At 39.2% G+C, this 18,970-nt stretch overlaps 1 protein-coding gene across 1 annotated transcript in view; it reads left to right on the top strand.

Moving 5' to 3' along the window:
* LOC148057488 (orofacial cleft 1 candidate gene 1 protein homolog) overlaps nucleotides 1-12,247 on the top strand; it is a 31,221-nt gene extending 18,974 nt beyond the window's left edge. The window contains exons 5-7 of the mRNA XM_087748707.1: nucleotides 3,149-3,232; nucleotides 8,818-8,987; nucleotides 12,152-12,247. Of these exons, the coding sequence (XP_087604833.1) occupies nucleotides 3,149-3,232; nucleotides 8,818-8,987; nucleotides 12,152-12,247 (350 nt within the window). The remainder of the gene's footprint in view (nucleotides 1-3,148; nucleotides 3,233-8,817; nucleotides 8,988-12,151) is intronic.
* Nucleotides 12,248-18,970: the final 6,723 nt, after the last annotated feature.

Here is an 18,970-nt window from a genome sequence, read left to right as displayed (position 1 = left end):
AACACGATAGGCAGTATACATAGTCTTTGATCAAGGACAGTGAGTTAATGGATGGGTAAAAGTGAGGTTGTGCTGTATTCACTCTGCTATCACAGCAAAATGAAGCATGTTCCGAGAACATTGACTACACCATGTTCTCTTTAATGAACGAAGTTAGTCCAGAACTGAGTACTAAGCTGTAGCTTTTTTTTTTGCAACCCTGCTCTCAAAGTCCTTGGAGAGCAATTTTATTACTGAGCTGAACGTATGTTTACCTAACAGAAGGAAACCCCAGAGTCCGTAAAAGTTCCCAGCACACGAGGAGGCATTTTTGGTTTTGTTTTTGCCAGTTTAGCTGAGATGTTTAGCTTTGCTGTCTGTGGGCAATAGCAAGGAGTGGGAGGGTGTGACTGCAGAGCTGGGAGAACAGATGTTATGCATAGCTATGAGAGAGATTAACCAGGAGGTATTGTCTAGCAGAGGAAATTCTCCTTCGCTCTCATGGCTTTCAGATAAAAAAGGGTGGGAACGGGCCTGCCTGAATTTGCATGGACTTAAGTGAGAACATCATCATGGTAATGAAGCGCCTGCCTATGCACTGAATGCTTTGGCCCAGCTCCTGTTGTTAAGCACTAACAACCCAGTAGCACGCAAGACCCTGTTCTCCTGTGTTACTTTCCTAGCTCTTCACTTTTTAAAATCTTGTGCTTATTTGTACTGCAGAGACTCTCTAGACATGCAGTTGTAGTCAAATCTAAAAAAAATTTGTCTACTATAAAGGGTCTCAAAGTAGGTAATTTCTGAAATTCATGAAAAACTTTTACTTTGAGTAGATATGGAGGTTTAAACTTTTCAGGCAAAAACTTGTGTGACTGAGAAAAGCAGGCTGTAATGCACATCAGTAACTTGATTTTTTTCACCAGTACACAGAAATTCAAGGTTTGTCAAGAGTGAAATACATCTGATCCCTATAATTTCCCCATTCATTGTATAGGACAGCAATGTAATACCTTGAAAGTCAACTTCTGGCTCAGAGTTTTTAAATGAAAGATTTTTTTTTTTTTTTTTCCTGTTGGTACTGCCTTGGTTTATCTTATGAATAGGCTTTATGAGTCATGATCTGCTTCATAACCAGAGAACGAAAAGCGGATTAGATTTCTGTAACTGTATGTGTGTGGCTAAAAGCATGTACGGATAGAGTGGTAACATAAGGGTTACGTGGAAGTACAGTTTTTGTTGGGAGAAAGTGTTCTCTTGCCTGCATTGAAGAGGCTGAGTGATACATGCTTAACCTTGAAATTTTCTTTTCTTTTTTTTTTTTCTCCTTTAAAAATTTTGTACAGATTAAAGCTCTGAGAAAGTCCATCCAGTTCCAGGGATGGGAGTGGAGAGGTGGTTTTAGGCACCTATATATCAGGCTAGACCTGACATCTGTGTGTGAGCAGCTGTCCTTTGGCGTTCCTTCTGTTTCTCCCCAGCAAAAATGTCACTCAAAGGTTGGGGTAACACTTGTTTATTAAAGGTCTGTTAGCAATGGTACTGGCCTCAGCTTGGTTGTGTTGACATCTGCAGAGCAGTTATAATGCTATATTTATCAACACCTCTGCCAAGAGCAAGTCTTCCGCCTTGGAGATATTCAAGAGCTGTCTGGACATGGTCCTGGGCAGCTTGGCTCTAGGTAGCCCTGTTTGAGCAGGGGGGGCTGGACCAGATGACCTCCAGAGGTCCCTTCACACCTCAACCAGTCTGATTCGGTGATACTCACAAACTAGGCTCATTGTCTGGTTTTCTTCTCCTTGCAGAAATGTTAAATAAGTGGAACTACATTTGTATGTAGTGGATGGAGTTAAAAGGACAGTCAGAACTAAAGTCTGGTCCTGCACAGTCATCCTCTGATTAGAAACTGTGTTCGTTTACCTCCTCTTTCCAGCTAGCAGCTTGTCACTAACAAGAGACAAAAGCAGAACAAGATGAAGAAATCGGGGCACACTTCAAAGTTACACTCTTATGTCTGAAGCAAGTCAGGCCCAATGCCCAAGGAGAATAGCTGGTGAAAAGCAAATCTTCAGCCACTAACTCTATTATACAAAGTTAAACATAATTTTAATGTGTTCATCATGTGGGATTCTTTAATGGGTTATTCTGTGAAAATGAAGATATTAGCAATTATCTTTTCTATATTTGATAAATTAAATTTGTTCTGGAAATTTGTCGGAGTTGATAATGCCCTGAGAACAAACAACACCCCACTATGGATTTGCTTCCCCCCCTCGCCAAGGGAACATTTCAATGTTGCACACTAAAAGAAATGTAAAAGATTCTGTACTTGCAGAAGAGGTTTGCAGAAGGCTCCCTCTTTGAATGTTCAGTGTAACTGAAAAACTTGGCTCTGAAATTTCATGGTAAAAAAAGTTTATTCTTTGAGGCTCTATTGGGCACTTAAAAAGAGCCACCCAAGGTCCTGTGTAGCTGTACTTCAATTCACCTACCTTACATGCATTTCTTTGGCCTTCTACCTGCCTGTCTTCACTGACAACTTAAAGAAGTCAGGGTCTGGGAGACCTGGAGAGAAGACAGCCTCAACTGGTCATTTGTCCCTTGAGTATAGACACTTGAAGTTATTTTTTTAGGTCTCATGGAAAAAGGTGTGTGTGTGTCCCTTGCTGCTTTTTAAAATCTGCAGATGTTACTGGGAAGTTGATTGACTGACCAGCCACAAAATCCAAATTCATAGTGTGCTGCAATGACTTCTCATACTAGATAATGTTAGTATTATGGACAGCAAGGTAAAATTTCTAATAAAGATCCAAAATCACATTAGAAAATAAATTAGGTACTTTGATTTTTATTAAGAGTCAAATAGAATTCATCTGGCAATTTGAATATAAACAATAATTTCAACTAGTCTATTAGCAGAATTAGTAAACAAGTTTCAGTCCAGATCAAGATATAATACTGCTCACCATTTAAAAGTATATGATTAAACTGTCTTTCCTAACTCAGAAGAAAATGACAATCACCTCTGCTATGAAACTAGCACTGTGAAAACTATTTTTGTGTCAAATGGTTTCTTAACTTTTGTATTTTTATATCTTTATATAGTTCAAAATAGTGTTTCCTGAAATACTACTGGAAGAAACATTTGATGTTTCACTGTTGTTTTTTTAAGATCCTATGAAATTTGATGAGCAAATCCTGTACAGTAAACTGATGAAGTTTCTCGATGAAGAAAACAAGATGCTGGACTTCCAAGGTAAATAACAAAATAATTTGCATAAAGAAAAATAAAACTCTTCTGAGTCTGGTTGTGGGGAGGAGAATGGGTAATCCGTCCCTTTGAACTCAGAAGCAAAAGGGACATTGATTTTAATGCAAGCCTGTAAGATCTTTTTTCCCCAAATGTTTTGAGTCATGTTTATGTGGTTTTAAGTGTAACTTAAGTGGCGTGCTTTCTCTAGGCCACTTCACTGCATGTTGAATTCTACCCTTATGCAAGAAGACTGGAAATATCATTGCTTGTGTGCTCAAAGCTAGAAATCTAAATCATTACTTAAGCTCATTAAATAGGTGGGCCGTTTGTCAGATGCACCGGTCACATCACACAGTGTTTGAGGTTATCTGTGTAAGGATTTACACTGCCAGGTGAGCAAGAAAATTTTCTGTGGCTTTGTTAGAAAATACAAATTGATGTTCCATCTTCAGTAAAAACAACGAAGCGTAGGAGAAGAGATTTCTTCACCTCAAGCCAGCAGCCTTACTTTGGCTTCACTTATTTTTACAGGCATTGTTTAACATCCACTTGATTCACGAGACTGTTGCCACCACAGCCTCACACAAGGTGCATGTCTGCTGCTCTACTCTGGTTCATCCTAGGAGAAGTGGCATGTGAACAAGCCCCAGCTCAGGGCTGCCCTTGTACTTTTGGGTATTCCTCCCCTCCTTTTTCAGCAGAGGTCTTTTGTGTAAAAGTATTTTCTGTTTTTTGTATTTGTATGAGGTTTCCTGTTATATTTCAGTTATACACAGGACCTACTCTGTCAGAGAGACAGAGCAGGCGGTTGCCTACGGCACTGGAGCTCCAGAAGCTGTAACATGCTTTATGACTGTTTAGTTTGTGAGCAACTTTGTTCTAGAAGATGTGAGCATTTTCATTTGCCTAGGGTTGCAAAATCCACTATGGCAAAACATGGCACTGGACATATCAGTAATGTCTTTGAAACCCGTTTTGACTCATTTTAAATGCAAGGAAAAAAAAGTAAAACCATCACAGCTAAATTAATACAGATAGTTTGAGCAAAAACCTTTAACATTATTAGCAAGCTCTCTGTTGTTGCATGTTAATGTAGAGCTCCACATTGCTGAGAAAGATTATAGCAGTGCTGCAGGTTGATTGTTGCTTTTATCCTTCAACAACATAGATTAAAATAAAAACGAGTTTGGCTATGAAGTCAACATTATTTCTATAAGAAAGATTGACATGGGGTGTCCATCTGTGGTACTTCTGTAGTCCCCATCTACCAATATTTATAGCATTTCATATTCTTCAATAACTTTATCATTAAAATAATCCTGTATGATTAAGGAAAATGTCCTGATGTCATTTTACAGGCTGCCCAAGGCTGGGGTTCAGTACCCTTTCCATTAGCTTTCTGAAAGTTAGCTTCTGGGGCTCCCTCAAAGTGGTGGGAGAGAGAAGCACCTGTAGGCAGTGGTTCAGCCCACTTCACGCAGACCTCTTAGCTGATTAGACAAATTGCACCCTGGAAGCAGTTCTTCTCTTTCCTTTGGCTCTAGAAGGGTCTTGGACAACTGATTTAGACTTGACCATTGCTTTTTGTATGGCTAAAGTTAAGTGAGCCAAATTGCACCATGTGTATTTGTCCACTTTTAAGCAAGGGAACCAGGGACTGAAAGGGAAGCCTTCCCCATCCATCAGTGGTTAGTCTCTCCTTCAGCTAGGTGCCCTAAAACTTTGTTATATTACAAATAACATTAATGAATATTGTTAAGATGAACTGATGCTTTATAGAGGATAATAGCAAACAGCATATTTAGAGAGAAATAAGGCTTCACTCATCTCCTCAAATGTTTATAATTTGAACTTACCAGGTATGTTAGAACTAAAAAAGTCTTTTTCTCCAACTAGTTTTATCAAACCACCATGAAAGGCAAAATTCTGTTATTACTGTTTGGCTACGTGGGGTGTGAGACAGGTTCAAATCTCTCATCCATCCAAAGCCATTTGAATGTACACGGTGTGCTCTGCGGATGGCGATCTCATGCTGAGGCTGCTGAGGTTGCTGAGCTGCCAGCTCACCAATTTAATTCAAGGGCAAGAAAATGCATCAACACGCATGTCTCGCACTCCAGGAGCATGTCAGAGCCCCCCCGTGTAGGCATGAAGGCAGCAAGTTGGGGACACTGCAGCCTGCTGCTGTCTTGTGTCTTGAGCGGTGCCTCAGTGCTTTTATTTCTTAAAACTACCATAATGGGTATCAGAGCTAGTCCTGCAGGTGAATGTTGCAACCCTGTTCTAGCTGAATTTTTTACTTTTCTTTGCTTGGGTGAATAAAATCCAGAAAAGAGCAAGATCTTCCTAAGGAAGTGAGACTAGTGCAGTCTCCACCTCTGTGTGCCTATATGAGGCTGTATTTATTTCTGCCTGTCTGTGTTTCTTCCTCCCGATTTTTGAACCTGTTGTTCACTTCCAAACCGTTTTTTTTTAACAGAGAGCAAGTCACACAGGTCTGACTTCCCTACCAGTTTTATGGAAGTGGGCAGCTGAGCAAAGCAGACAAGCATTATTAATGTCTCCACTGACCCTTATTAGACATCAGAAAATCCATAGAAAACTAGGATTCATTTGGTTCCACTCTTACAGAACTGCTTCTTTTCTTCATTTGACCACTGAGCTGAAAAAATCACGTAGTCATACAGTCCTAATTAATAGATGATCCCCAAAGGAAAGGAAAGAACATGGCTTAGAATTTATATAATTGTATATTTAAGGCATTTTGTCATAGAGTAACCTGTTGGTCACTATTATGGTATGTGTTCATATTATAAAGCAACTTAAAAAGCAACATTGGTTTTTTGTTTTTTAGAGAAAGATGTAAACTGTGTATTTTTTACTTAGGGATAAAATCTCTCAAACAATGTAAGATCGTGATCCATGCGCATCTAAGATGATGCTAGGTGAATACCATAAAAAAATATTTTCTATTATATTATTCTTTGGCAACAACCAAAAAATTTGAAGTGCAATGTTTTGCAGCATTTTAGTTGTTTGAAACTGATGCATGAGCCTTTGGTGATGTACTTTTTTTATCTACAATTTATACACAGAGTCTTCTAGAACCAGGCAGCCAAAATGTTTTTTCCATGTGGAGTGTATAGCTGCTTTATATATTCAAAGCCATGCTGAGGTATAGTCTGCTGGTGAACCTACCCTTTAAATTCTTGTCTCAGTGTATAAACCACTGCTATCTGATAGACAAATGCAGGAGTAAATGAAGTTATGAGCAGCCAAGCTAATACCGGAGAGATTGTTCTAATTACAGCACAGCATCTGCAAATACAGCCTGTGCTAAGGAGTAGTGGTGATTTAAACTATGTGAAAAGTATGACTTGCAGTGTTAAGTACAGCCGAGGCAACAAACAGTTTTATGCACGTGCTAACAACTTGAAGCAGCCAGTTTTTAATTAGTTTATCAATCTATCAATGAATTCCCTTGTAAATTTTCAGCCATTTCATCCTGTGTGTACAAAGTAGTAACACTTTTAACACCGTGGCTACTTCTGCACGGCAAGGAGGTGGAGGCTTTGTTTTGGTGGAGCATTGCTCCGGGGCAGCAGCTCAAGCCTGTAACCTGTGGGTCAGTTCAGATAAGGAGCAACCTGATGGTGACTGAGTTTCAGAGGTATCTTTGCAATGCCAGCGTGGAAGGAATAGACCAGCTGAACAACCCTGTTCTCTCCCTGTCTCCAGCTCAGGCAAACGAGCAGTTTTTCCAACTGTGCTTAAATGAGCATATGTATCTTTTAATCAAATATTTTTCAAATCTGAATCGTAATTTATCTCTGTATTTTTAGCAATTATTTCCCGTGAAAAGGCTTTTGAAAATATTCTCCATCTTCTTTTGTTCTTTTTCCACAAAACATGCTAATAAGCCCAATGTCTTCACCAAAACTGAGTTCACTTGATACGATTCCTCACAAAAATAATCAACATAAAAAAGAAAAAGGATATTTTGATGAATCACTGCATGGTTGTCTTTGTGAATCAAATGTTTTTATTCCTTTTTTGATATATATGGACTATCTTTCTACACCCAGAGGATCCTGAGATAGGAATGTACAGTCTTCCCAGGTGTAAACTTGCACTGCTCCTGTGAAAGCAGTAAAGCAGCTGATTTATATCAGCTGAGCGTATGGCCCGTTGTGTACTGCACAGTATCAAGGGGAACAAATGAGACCGTATCTTCTGCTGTTGGCAATGTTTCCTTTTCCAGCGCTTCCTGGATTTTCTCTCTCCTAGCCAAACCCTTAATGTTACAGTAAATTTAAATGTAAATATTGTTTTGTTTTTGTAGTTAATAGTTGTAGGTCAAATCACTTTTCATTAGGCTTGTAAGATGCTACATGAAGAGATTCTGTACCCTAAGGTAATGGTTTGGGTTGTTTATATCTACTGTATGCTTCCCCCAACAGGATTTTGAATTGTATCCTGTTGTAATTAAATAAAAAAACCACCCTACTTCCTGTGTGTTGGTGGCACCGAGGTGATTTACGTACTCGGGAGGCTCAACAATTAAAGTCATTAAACAATGAGTAGTGAGCAAAACTGAAAATTTTAATAGCCTTAGTTTTATCTTTCCTTTTCTGGTCTTCATTAGAGAATGAGAGACTTCAAAGGGGAGTGAGGAAAAAAAAAAAAAAACCAAACAACTTTTAACTGCTTTCATGTCTTAGGATGGACAAAGAGAAAAACAAATAACTAGATATGGCAGTTTCTGGCGGAGAAAGGCAGAGAGAACTGTAAAAACATGCACTTACACACAGAAATACGAGGCAAGAAAGATGAAGTCAGATGTGGACAACCTGATATCTGTCATTTCTTAGTGATCCTAATGTGGAGAAATGAGCAAAAATAGTTGTCTTTGTTGTTTATGACCCATACTATTAGTACTGTAGCAGATATCAATAAGAAGATCTATTTTTCTACGTAGCATGATGAATTAAACTGAAAAAAGGACACAGCTTCTCTTTAAGGTTGATTTTATGAATGGGATTTATTTTTATTCATATGCAGCATGTACCCTTTGGGTTCTGCATACATCACTGCAGTGAAATCAGGGGAATGATGTGGGTGAGAACAGAACTGGACCCAATTAATTAGGCAGGAGATGTACACGCACACCTGGGGGAGGAATCTGATCCTCCAGGGTGAGTAGGAAGAAGATGAAATGCTTGATGTGGCTCCGCCTAAAACTCCCTTTCAATTGCAGCTATTCCTCCTGTTTCTCAGGAGTGAAAGACAAATTTGTTCTAAATCCTAATTCCTTTAAGATTTACAGGGGAGTGAAGTGACCATGGAAATGCAGAGCACCCCTTTTTAAAATTTTTCCCTATATGCAGATGTTGCTCTTGAGGAGAGCTTTCCTGGTAATGGCACTTGGAACCTGCCAGTTGTTCTACTGCTATTTATTACTGTTCGTTTTAAGGCATGAATTGTTGTCTTAAAATATTAGTGGGCCAAACATGTTGACTGAGAAGGTACTAACCAGTGAATGAACTCCTATTTGCTAAGAGATAATCTGCCACTTTTGTTTCAAGCAGCCCGTGTCACCAGTGAAGATTTTCTAGACTCCGTGATGCCTGTCAGCTCCAGTAAGGCACGTGACCTTCACAGGGAGCTTGAAGATGAAGTGATTCCTTCATATATCGAACAGTTTGAGAGAGATGTTCAGGATGACATAATTCTGCTTGGCAGCTTTTCACTGGAACAGGTCAGAGTTAAGAACTATAAGACAATTTTATCGCTTGCTTCATAACATGATGCTGGCTTGTTAACCTTGTACACCCCAATTCTATTTCACTGCCCAGCAATACATATATTGAAAGGGAAAAAGATAACCCATTTCATTGGCTTGCTTTATGTGACTGGCACTTTGCTAAGCTAACAGCGGGACCTTTATCTTTGTCTCCATTTCAATGTGAATAAAAACAGATTGCCTTTGTTGCTTCTTTCCTAAATAGTAGAGAGTATCTGACTGCTCTGTGGTAAGTATTGCAATTGAGTTTCAATCAAGAGCCTAAGATTAGGACATCTCTCTCTGCCAAATTTAACAGAGGCTTAGTCGTTTATCGATGAACAAGTTCACATTGGAGCCCAGGAAGGATTTATGTAGCAATATTCATTGTACAGAGAATAAGATTATTCCCAAATTATAAATCTGTTGTGTTTTTCAGAGTAGTAAAGTTTCCTATGGTTTTCTTTTTGTCATTTCATAATTTAAAGAGGCAAGGTTGGGTTCATGTTGACAAAGGCACGAGTTTTCAGGGCTGAAATACTTGTGGGCACCTAACTACCATTTATCCCTTTGAAAAATCTCGTACCAAGACTAGGGGACAGGAAGAGAGATTAATTGATGAATCTATCATTTTTAATTAGCAACATGAGAACAGCACACTGGCTCTGATGGGCTTAAAATAGGTTATCTGCTGACTGGTGATCTAAGCTTTCTTTTATTTTCAGAGGAAGTTTTTAGAATTTTTTCATTGCAGGACTAAATGTCATTATTGCCCTCTGCATGTTGGTGAGGGACACAATTCCCTTCCTTGCTGCTTCCCTCTAAATTCTTGTGTAGCTGTATTTCCTTCCTGCTGACTTTTTTGTAGCTGTGTGTATCATGTATAGAAGACGGTTTGGGGAATGTTGTTCAGAAAACATGAAATGGGAGAGAAACATGAACGGAAAGGACTCAGATTGTACTAAGAGCATCACCTGCCTCAGGGGACTGATGGAATAGGAACCTGGGAACAAGCAAACAGAGTGCTGCACCTTTCCAGAAGACTTTATAATATATTGAGGGTTTACACTCTAACTAAGTTTGGGCTATTCAGATGCCCCCAAAGAATCATGAGGCTCTGTGACACCTGAAGGAACACAATAGATTTGTCAGTCCTTCGTTTACCCTCCTTCCAAACACGGTCACTGGGAGCCTGATTGTCTTGGACTCTTTTTGGAGGTGTTCAGCAAAGCTTGTTTCCTAGAGAGAAGCAAGCTACCCGGTCATCCCAAAGCAACACCCTGTTTTTTAAGTGACAACTGCATATGTGAATCCACATGTAATACAATATAATATTGCTTTTCTTCCTTATTTTTCTTCCAAAAGAAAGAAAATCCTCATTTAATGTGATTGATTAAGCTGGTCTACCATGAGCTTACAGATAGAGACTCAGTCGTTTATACTGCACAGAAGAGGTCTTGAATGCCTGTGTTTTCCGTACCTTCTGCCCACACATCTCTAACTTCAGTTGTCCATGCCCTGTTTAGGAATTCAATCATACTGACATGGTATCAGTTGTCATGTTTGCACAATGCAATGTGGAAGGTAACAGGAGGATCACTGTAAAAATCTGTATTGGCTTCTAAATTAGTGACGTGCAAATCCACCCTTTCCTTGGAAGCACATAGAAATGGTGCATTCAGCCGCTTTGAACAGAAAACGAAAGGTGACATTGGAAGTAGGGGCTGCAAACGTGCACATCTTGCATCATACTGGTATTCAAAGACATCTAACAATAATGTCAGCATGCCTATTCTTCTTTAATTGACCTTCTTTATTCTTTAATGGACAGTCTTTACTCTTTGATCTGTGGATATAGCCCTGCAGCACTGCAGTATTGATACCTTTCCGCAGCAGGTACAGGTTCAGTGTTAAGACTTGCTGCTATGGTCTTTAGAATCTGTCGCTGCCATCTTTGGGATGCTTCCAGCTTTTGTTTGAGTGTATATTTATTGGTTTGAAAAAGTCTTTAATTTGCTAAATGGCATTTACTTCTTATTCAGAAAAAAAACCCCTTCCCTTCCTTCTGCAGGTTTAGTGAGTAGTAGATGTACTTTAACCAGCATAATTTATGATTAGTTAATTTAATCTGCCATAATGACATAAAGTGAGCCTGAAACAAGCTTCTATCAATTTTGCCATTAGAGGTAACATAATATTTTCAGATGTCTACCAAACTGAATAATTAACCCTCAGGCTGAGTGAAGGAGTCTAATAGACATCTCTGTCACATTCCTTTGCTTTGATAAAATGAAAACAAAACATGGGAGCCCAAGGGTTAAAAATAGCTAGTGAGAGTTTACAGTACATGAGACTGTTTTTTTAAGCGAGGTTCAGAAACACACTTGAGTTGCTGCTGTTTCTTTTTAGGCTGCCAAAAATTCACTCCAACGAGGCATCTGATTTGCACTAAGCTTTGCTGGCAGCATTGGCACAAAGAGGACAGCTATGTACTAACTATCTATCCCTTAGTTTGTTGGTTTTCTTCTCTGCTTTGTAGCTTTACAATAAATGAGTGGCTTTTGTTTGAACAGCAGCTCAGTGCATGAGATCACCATGATTAAAAGTTTTTGAAAGAGCAGAGGCGCTTTTCAAAATAATAATAAAAAAAGGTTTATGCAAGATTTTAGCTCTGGAACTTTAAGCTGCATCATTAGTTACTGCATGTTCTGTTTTGTAAATGCAAAAGCTGGTAGCTGAGGTTGGCAAGAAATACATAAGGGGAGATCTGATAGATTCTTGTAAAAAAAAGCATGGAGCAGATGTTCTGTTAACAAACACGTTAAAGAATATTAAATTTGGAAAGCAGTACTGTTTCCTGTGGCCTACCATGTAGGTCTACAGATTTCAAAAGCCCCAATGACATTTGCTTTTAATAAAGAAAAATAAACTCTATTGAGAGAAAACCATAACTTAGGGATTGTGTTGTGGTAGAAGCTGAGCAGGTAGAAGCAAGGCAGGGTATGCAGAATGCCGCAGAAAACAATCTGTCATGAGGCAATGCAGGGACACATGCTTATAAGCAGAACTTGATCTTACAGAGCAGAGAAACATGCAAGGAAAGACCTGACATAATGCTGGCTTAATGTGTTTGATTAAAGGCAAGATGCTTTCAAAACATTAGAGACTGTGCCAAGGATGAAGCAAAAGCTGGTGATTTGGGTGAGATTGCACTTGATGGGCCTTTGGCAACATAATCTTGCTAGTCATTAATTCAAATGCCATGAAAAAGTACCAGCTCTGGGATTTTCAGCTGTTTCTGAACTGAGACAATAAAAGTGACTACTCAGGTTTATGTGGGTTCTCTCAGAAGAAATTATTAGTGGAGCAACTGTAAGGATCAATACTGTCCCAGAAGTCAAGAAGATCTTTTCCGCTTGGCCATCTTCTTCCTGCAACTTGGTCGGTATTCTTAACAAAACGTAATTTGTTCGCAACCTCCATCTCTCTCTACAGAATTCAGGTCTTTGTGCTGGGCGTAACACCTTGCAGGGCCTGATCATTACAACTGTGGTAATTAGTTTTGATCCACGACCTCAATGTGAATTACTCAAGAGCATCTGAAAGTAAAGTGCAAATTTTGCTCTTCAGTACCAGCAATTGAGTTATAGTAGTAAGAAATGAGCTATTTGTTGCAGGTGGATAGTAATAAAACGTTGCCTTTCATCAAGAGATTTACCTTTTGGTTAAAAAAAGGTTAATGCCTCTGGACATTAGACCTAATATTCTTACAGGGTCAGTATCATCACTGCTGTGACTCCTTGCCAAGTCATAGAGATCAATTTATATGATGATGGAGTGATCGGTTTTTCTTTGGTTAATGGTGGCTAACATGTGGGCAAAATTTGGTACTATGTAAGACAATGACAAATCTACGCTCCAACCAGGAATTTAATTAGTGGGATCAGGCCTTGGTCATATAAAAGATCAATGCACATTTGCTTGCATGTTCTACCCTGTTGGATAATACTGTTGTTTATATCCTGATGGTACCTGCAGACCTCCCCTCATCAAAGCTATAGCCTACTAAGCATTGTACAATCCTGTGTGATTGTTATTTGTGAATACGATGCTTGTGTGAATATGTGCACCTAAGAGCAATGCAGAATTGAAGGTGACTTTTTCTCAGCCAAAATCTGGCTACTCCTTTTTGACATTTGCCAAGATTTGAAAGGACTGTGATGTTCAAACGAGTCATTTTTTTGTTTTACGGAGAATTGCAGGTCAAGAATACAAAAGCTGGCAATGTTTCTTTTGCACCATGTTTTAAAAGTGGATGACTTCATTTTACGTGAACTACCTATATGCTACGTTCATTACTTGAGTGTCAAAGCATCTCTACAGTCTGTTAGTGTAATGGTTTCAATCTCATTTATGTGATATAGTAGGAATTATGGGTATCTCCATTTTAGAGAGGAAGAACAAAGGCACGGATAGACAGAAATCTACACCTGTCAGAAGTGCTTAGCTCCTAATTTCCTTTTGAAATTTGTCATTAGGCCAAGCTCATTGAATTCATTATAGTCCTGCAAGGTAGGCTGCTCCTGGACTGGTGAAAAAGCATTTCACTGAAACCTATGTTTGAAGGCAAAAAACACAAGCCTGGAGTATTGGGCCTCTGGCCCTTGGACTTCTGATGTCCTGCCTAGTTGAGTGTCCATGGTCCTCAGATGTGCGTCAGCACCCACCCAGAAGACCCAAAGCCTGACCAGGATGCCAGTATGTGTAGCTGGGGGACTTCTCTACCCTGTAGGCTGGCAACCTGAGATTTCTAAGTATCTCTATTCTATCAGGCTTGCTCCTGCTTCCTCAGTGGCAAGCCTGGGAGCCCTCCGAATTTCTAAGGTTCCTCTTCATTTCTTCTGGACATTCAGATATACACACTTTCTTTTTTTTTTTTTTTTTTTTTAGAGGTGGTGGGGATGGAAGGGGGGACATAGAAATGAATGTCAGCATAAGCAGAACTGTGGAAAAGGTGTTTTATATGTTTATAAAGGGCCTGTCACTGTGCTGTCACAATATCCTTAACATTGATATAGCTGTTCTTTTTAATTGTAATTCTCTTTTGATTGCTTAGTTCAGGAGTTATGTGGATTTTAATCACATAAATATTTAGATAGAAGTAATGAGAATCTTCTATATTTCTTATATTTTTCACTAAAAAGGAGTTCACTTAGTTTTTACTGTGTTCTTTCATTCTTTAAGATCAGAAGGGCAATTAAACAACTAAAGCAATTCTTGATATTCTATTGAGCTGGAACAATGAATCCTACAGCTACTGTAAATGATGATACTGCATTTGCTGCTGCTTAAGGTAATCTGACTGGTCAGCTCTCTGGCTCATTATCCTAATACAAACTCCGGTAAAGAAGTCTATTTCTATGGTTCAATAGACAGAGGCAATTGGAAAGATTCTTCAAAGAGAATCAGTGATTGCCAAGCCCTGTTGAAGTTTAAATGACTTCATCAAGTACTGACCACCTGTTAAAAGGCGCAGAAGTCAGATGAGGACAGATGAGATAAGGAAAGAGTGAGCATTACTGATGTAAAGAGGCACAAACCTGCAAGAATAAATACAACAAAAACAAATTTTTAGTTGCTCACGTATTCTCCAGAATTACTGTTATTTTTTTTTTCCCAGGGCAGTTTTATTTGTAGTTTTAATACATTTGGAGCCAAACTGTAGTTACAGGTGTAGCTAAGTCTACTGTTGGTTAGCTTTTATGACAGGAGGCTCCTTAGCAGCATTAACAGACTACACAGATTTTATGAGCTACAGATAAATGAATTGCTCTAAATGTTGTAACTTTTTTGCTTCTGCAGTCTTACAGTAGAGCTGAATTTGTTGAGTGGAACCTATGCTGGATGGTACTTTTGACCTCTACTTCATAGAACAGATTAGTTCAGGTGGGGAAGGACCAGACATCTGGAGGCTGTCTAGTCCAACCTCCTGCTCAAAACAGGGCTAACTTTGAGGTATATTGGGCTTTCTATGTGCAATCTGAGGTTTTTAAGGGCCGTGGAGTTGTTCACACCAGCTTGTTAGTGTGAAACATTACCAGATCATCTGTAAGTTGAGAGGTGTAGAAATACTGGGAAAGACAGTCTAGTTGCATTACATGCATGCTTACTTATTTAGTACCAAGGTGGGAAATCATCACTGTTGTTCAACCTGCTGGCAATCTGTTAGCACAGTCGGTTTCTCTCACTACTGTGCTAGACCCTTAGACAAGATGCAGCTTTCAGAACTAAGTGGTTGCAATCAGAACGTATACCAAAGTGCATACGTTCACTTAAAGATGTGTCAGCATAGTATGATGTTATGATACAGTTGCTTATGTCAGCATTCACATTGGAGAATGAGGGCTTACATTTCAGCTGAAAATGTAAAATGATTTCCACCTATAACTTTCATCAGAGAGATGGAGCAGGATGTGGGCTTGCAGGAGAAGATCTGTTCTCTACAGAAAAATCATTAGGCATGGCAACTTGTCATTTCCACTGTTGTATTTAAGACATATAGTAAACTGTACTAAAAGCATTGTTTCCCTCTCTCTAATTTTCATATACTAATTGTAAGTGAATGTCTCTTTTAATTATAAAGTGTTCAAATACATGCCTGCACACTTGAAACAGATGATGATGTGAAAGCCACTACAAATGGAAGTTATTGGATAAAGCCAAAGCCTGTGCTTTTAGATTACAATTATGGAGACAAATTTGTGAGGAAATGCTTTATTGACAGTCAGAAAAAAGAATGGGGACTCGGAAAGATGAGATAGACTGTAATCTCAAACCCTAAACATCAGTTTTTATGGGGCTGTGACAAGCAAATTAGTTATTATGACTCAGTTTTCCCTATCTACAAAACAGACCTAAAATTAGATACCTGCTTTAGGGAAGAGTAAGAGGATAACAGGAGTAAAGTTTCATGAGGGACTTTGAAAAGACTATAGAAATAATAAAAACATTCTGTGCTGAAATTAACAAACATTTTTAAATTGAGGAAGAATGGGGAAAAAACCACAAAAAAGTCTCAGTATTTCCCATCAGTATTTCCTTTCAGTTTCTCTTCAGTTGTTCATGCCATGATTTGCTGTTAGTATCCAGAAAGTAGAAAAGATTGTAAAACCCTGAAGTTCATTGCATAGCTTATGAATATTTTTTCTTTTTTTTTTTTTTTTAATGTAAACTATGCATTTTAGATCCATAGATTGGTACAATTCACTTGGTTTCCACTGGCATTGCTCATGCTACATGAGTTTATACTGGAGGGGGAATGTGTTTCCTAATAAATTGTGGTTAGCCTCTTCCATTATATCTTGTTATTTAGGCTTGAATTACCTGAAGCTTCTTAGTTGCTGGCGATTTCTAGGCTAATCTGGAGACATCTGAACCTGCAGAGCTTTGACAGGCTAGCACGTTTCTGCTTAAAGTCTCTTCATCAATGGTAAATGCTATTTCAACGTTGTGTATTTTTAGTGCTTGGCTATGGTTGTCAGACACTCTGATAAATGGCCTTGCATACACTCACAATAGTCTGTAGATTTTGATGAGGACACAGAGCTTTATGACCTTGAAGCTACATCTTCTCAACTGTGAAATAAGAAGCATCTGAAGGAGTACCTGGTGGTTCTGAAGAAACTACAGGTGGTCTCTCTGTAAATGGCGAGACAGAAATGAGAAGGGCGAGTCCTCTGTTTTGAGGCTGGAGAGGCAAAAATCTTTGTTTTGCAGAAACTGGTAGGTCTGCAATAGACATCCCTCCAGAGTTTCCTCAGTGCATCTTAAGAAAAGTCATTTGAGTTTTTTTAATTTGTTAGTACTATAATCTTGGATCAAAATCCTGAATAAAAACACCTCTGAGTTTTGGCGAAGTTCAGGTCCTTGTTTATCACACCTATTTTACAGCCAGATCTAGTTTCCATAACTGTTCAAAATTAGTGTCTTTAATATATATGTCTTATAAAAGTGTCCACCTTGGTAGCAGGATACTGCCTTCCCGTGTTGGTTGGTAGTTCAGTCTTCACTGCATTGTAGAGATAATGCAATGTTTTACAAATTTATCAAAATGATCAGCCAATGTTGTCACTAAATGTATCTGTATTACCCAGTGTAATAAGGCTGTAGCATGACTAAAGTAAATCTCACTTTGTGTTCTGCAGTATCAATTTTAAGAGAGTGTATGAATTCTTTTTTTCCCTAGCTGTTACAAATGGCTCAATTGTCTAAGTTTTTAATTTTATGCTCATGAACAGTAAATTGGTTTAATTTTCTATTTGGAAGGAAAGTCATGGAGGGGGTTGCTTTGTTGCTTTTTCTCTTTCCCTTTTAAAAACATGTCTGAGTTTGTGGCAGATTTTTTTGGCAGGGTGTGCTGTGAATAATACTACCCAGGATTTTGACACAACTTTACCTCTTGGTTTGTAGCCATCTCCAAGACAAGGTAGCCCAAATTCCTGCACTGCAAAGGGCAGTGCAATTTTCAGAGCAGGCATTATTGAGGCTACTAGACTCTTTGCTTTGAATGAAGGGTGCTCATCCCACTTACCTCTCAGTGCCTCACTTCCTTGTGATCTCTCTGTAGTTAACCTGGAGAGGATAAGCCTCTCAATCTCACTTTGCCTGAAAGGAATGTTAACTTTTCTTGCAATACTTTTTTTTCTTTATCTCAAAAGGTTCTTCATTTTTCACTTGTTTTGTGGTATACGGTGCGTTAGATGTTGAAAGTCACTAGGAGTGAATCTCCATGCAACAGCCAGAGCGTGAAGGAGGTGGACTAGGTGGCACCGGTGGGACTAGAGACATAGGTTTTCTTTCTAGTCCTGCTGACACTTTGCCCGGTGAGCTCAGGCAAGTTCTTTCTTACTGGCATCTCATTTCTCCCACCTGTAAAAACGGAGTGGACAGGATTTCCATCACTACGAAATGTTTTGGGATGCAGAGATGGAAATCCTAGGTAAAAGCTTTTATTTGGGCATTTGTTTACGGCTGGAAAGACAGCACTTCCTGCACTGTGATGTACCAACGTGTTTTCTCAAGGAGTGAAATGAAGGGGAATCTTCATCGTGATCCTCTGCATGTGGGATCCCCGTGGGTGGTGGGAGGCTGCTGAACACCCTACTGGTGGTGTCTCCGTGCTGCCTCTGCTGTGCCCTGACCTGGTGAGGAGGACTTGTGGGAAAGTGGATGCCCACAGCAACTCCTCTCAGGGAGTACAATTTCATCAGGGCCAGGGCTTAACTGGCTGTTCCAAATTGCAATGGGGTGAGTTACCTCACTAGAAGGTTGTAATACTAGTGCTAGAACTGATCAAAAAGGGGCGGGTAAATACTTTCCCTAAACACTCCATTTTTACTCAATAATAGAAAACCAATTCCATTTTGCTTCAAAGCTTTGCTGAATTTTGTGGGCTTTCTCCTAAGATGAAAGGAAGTGTTTGGGTGGGGTTTTGTTTAATTTTTTTCCAAATTGAAAATTACTATAGGAATCAAGTCCTACCATTCATGAAGTAGTTTCACAGTGAAAATAGCCAGTCAGCACTGATTAATAGTATTGAGTCAGGTTCTTGTTTTTGCCTGCAGTAGAAACCATACATACGATTGTGTGTCTCTAGGCTGAGCCCAGACTGTGAAAGACCTTTTACAAATACTGGTCTTGATCATGCTCTCCAAAATCAGTAGATGGGCCATTTGTGTAATTAGACCTCAAGATGGCTGATGAAGAAACTGAGAAAGTCATGTGAAGGAGTTGGCTCACAGCTAAAGCAGCGCCTGGTATCAGGACGGGGAATAGGACAAAGTGGTGCTGCTCTTCTGCCTTCAAACAACGCCCTGCTTTCTCCAGTACATCCCAGGCAAGCTCTGAAGGTTCCCAGATTTTAGTAGCTTTTTTTTCTGAAGGGGCCCTCAATGTCTTTA

This window comes from Nipponia nippon, unplaced genomic scaffold (assembly GCF_047370975.1).
Source record: "Nipponia nippon isolate SJK-2023a ecotype South Korea unplaced genomic scaffold, ASM4737097v1 scaffold_1, whole genome shotgun sequence".
Classification (NCBI taxonomy): Eukaryota; Metazoa; Chordata; class Aves; order Pelecaniformes; family Threskiornithidae; genus Nipponia; species Nipponia nippon.
This window is presented reverse-complemented; position numbering and strand designations above follow the sequence as displayed.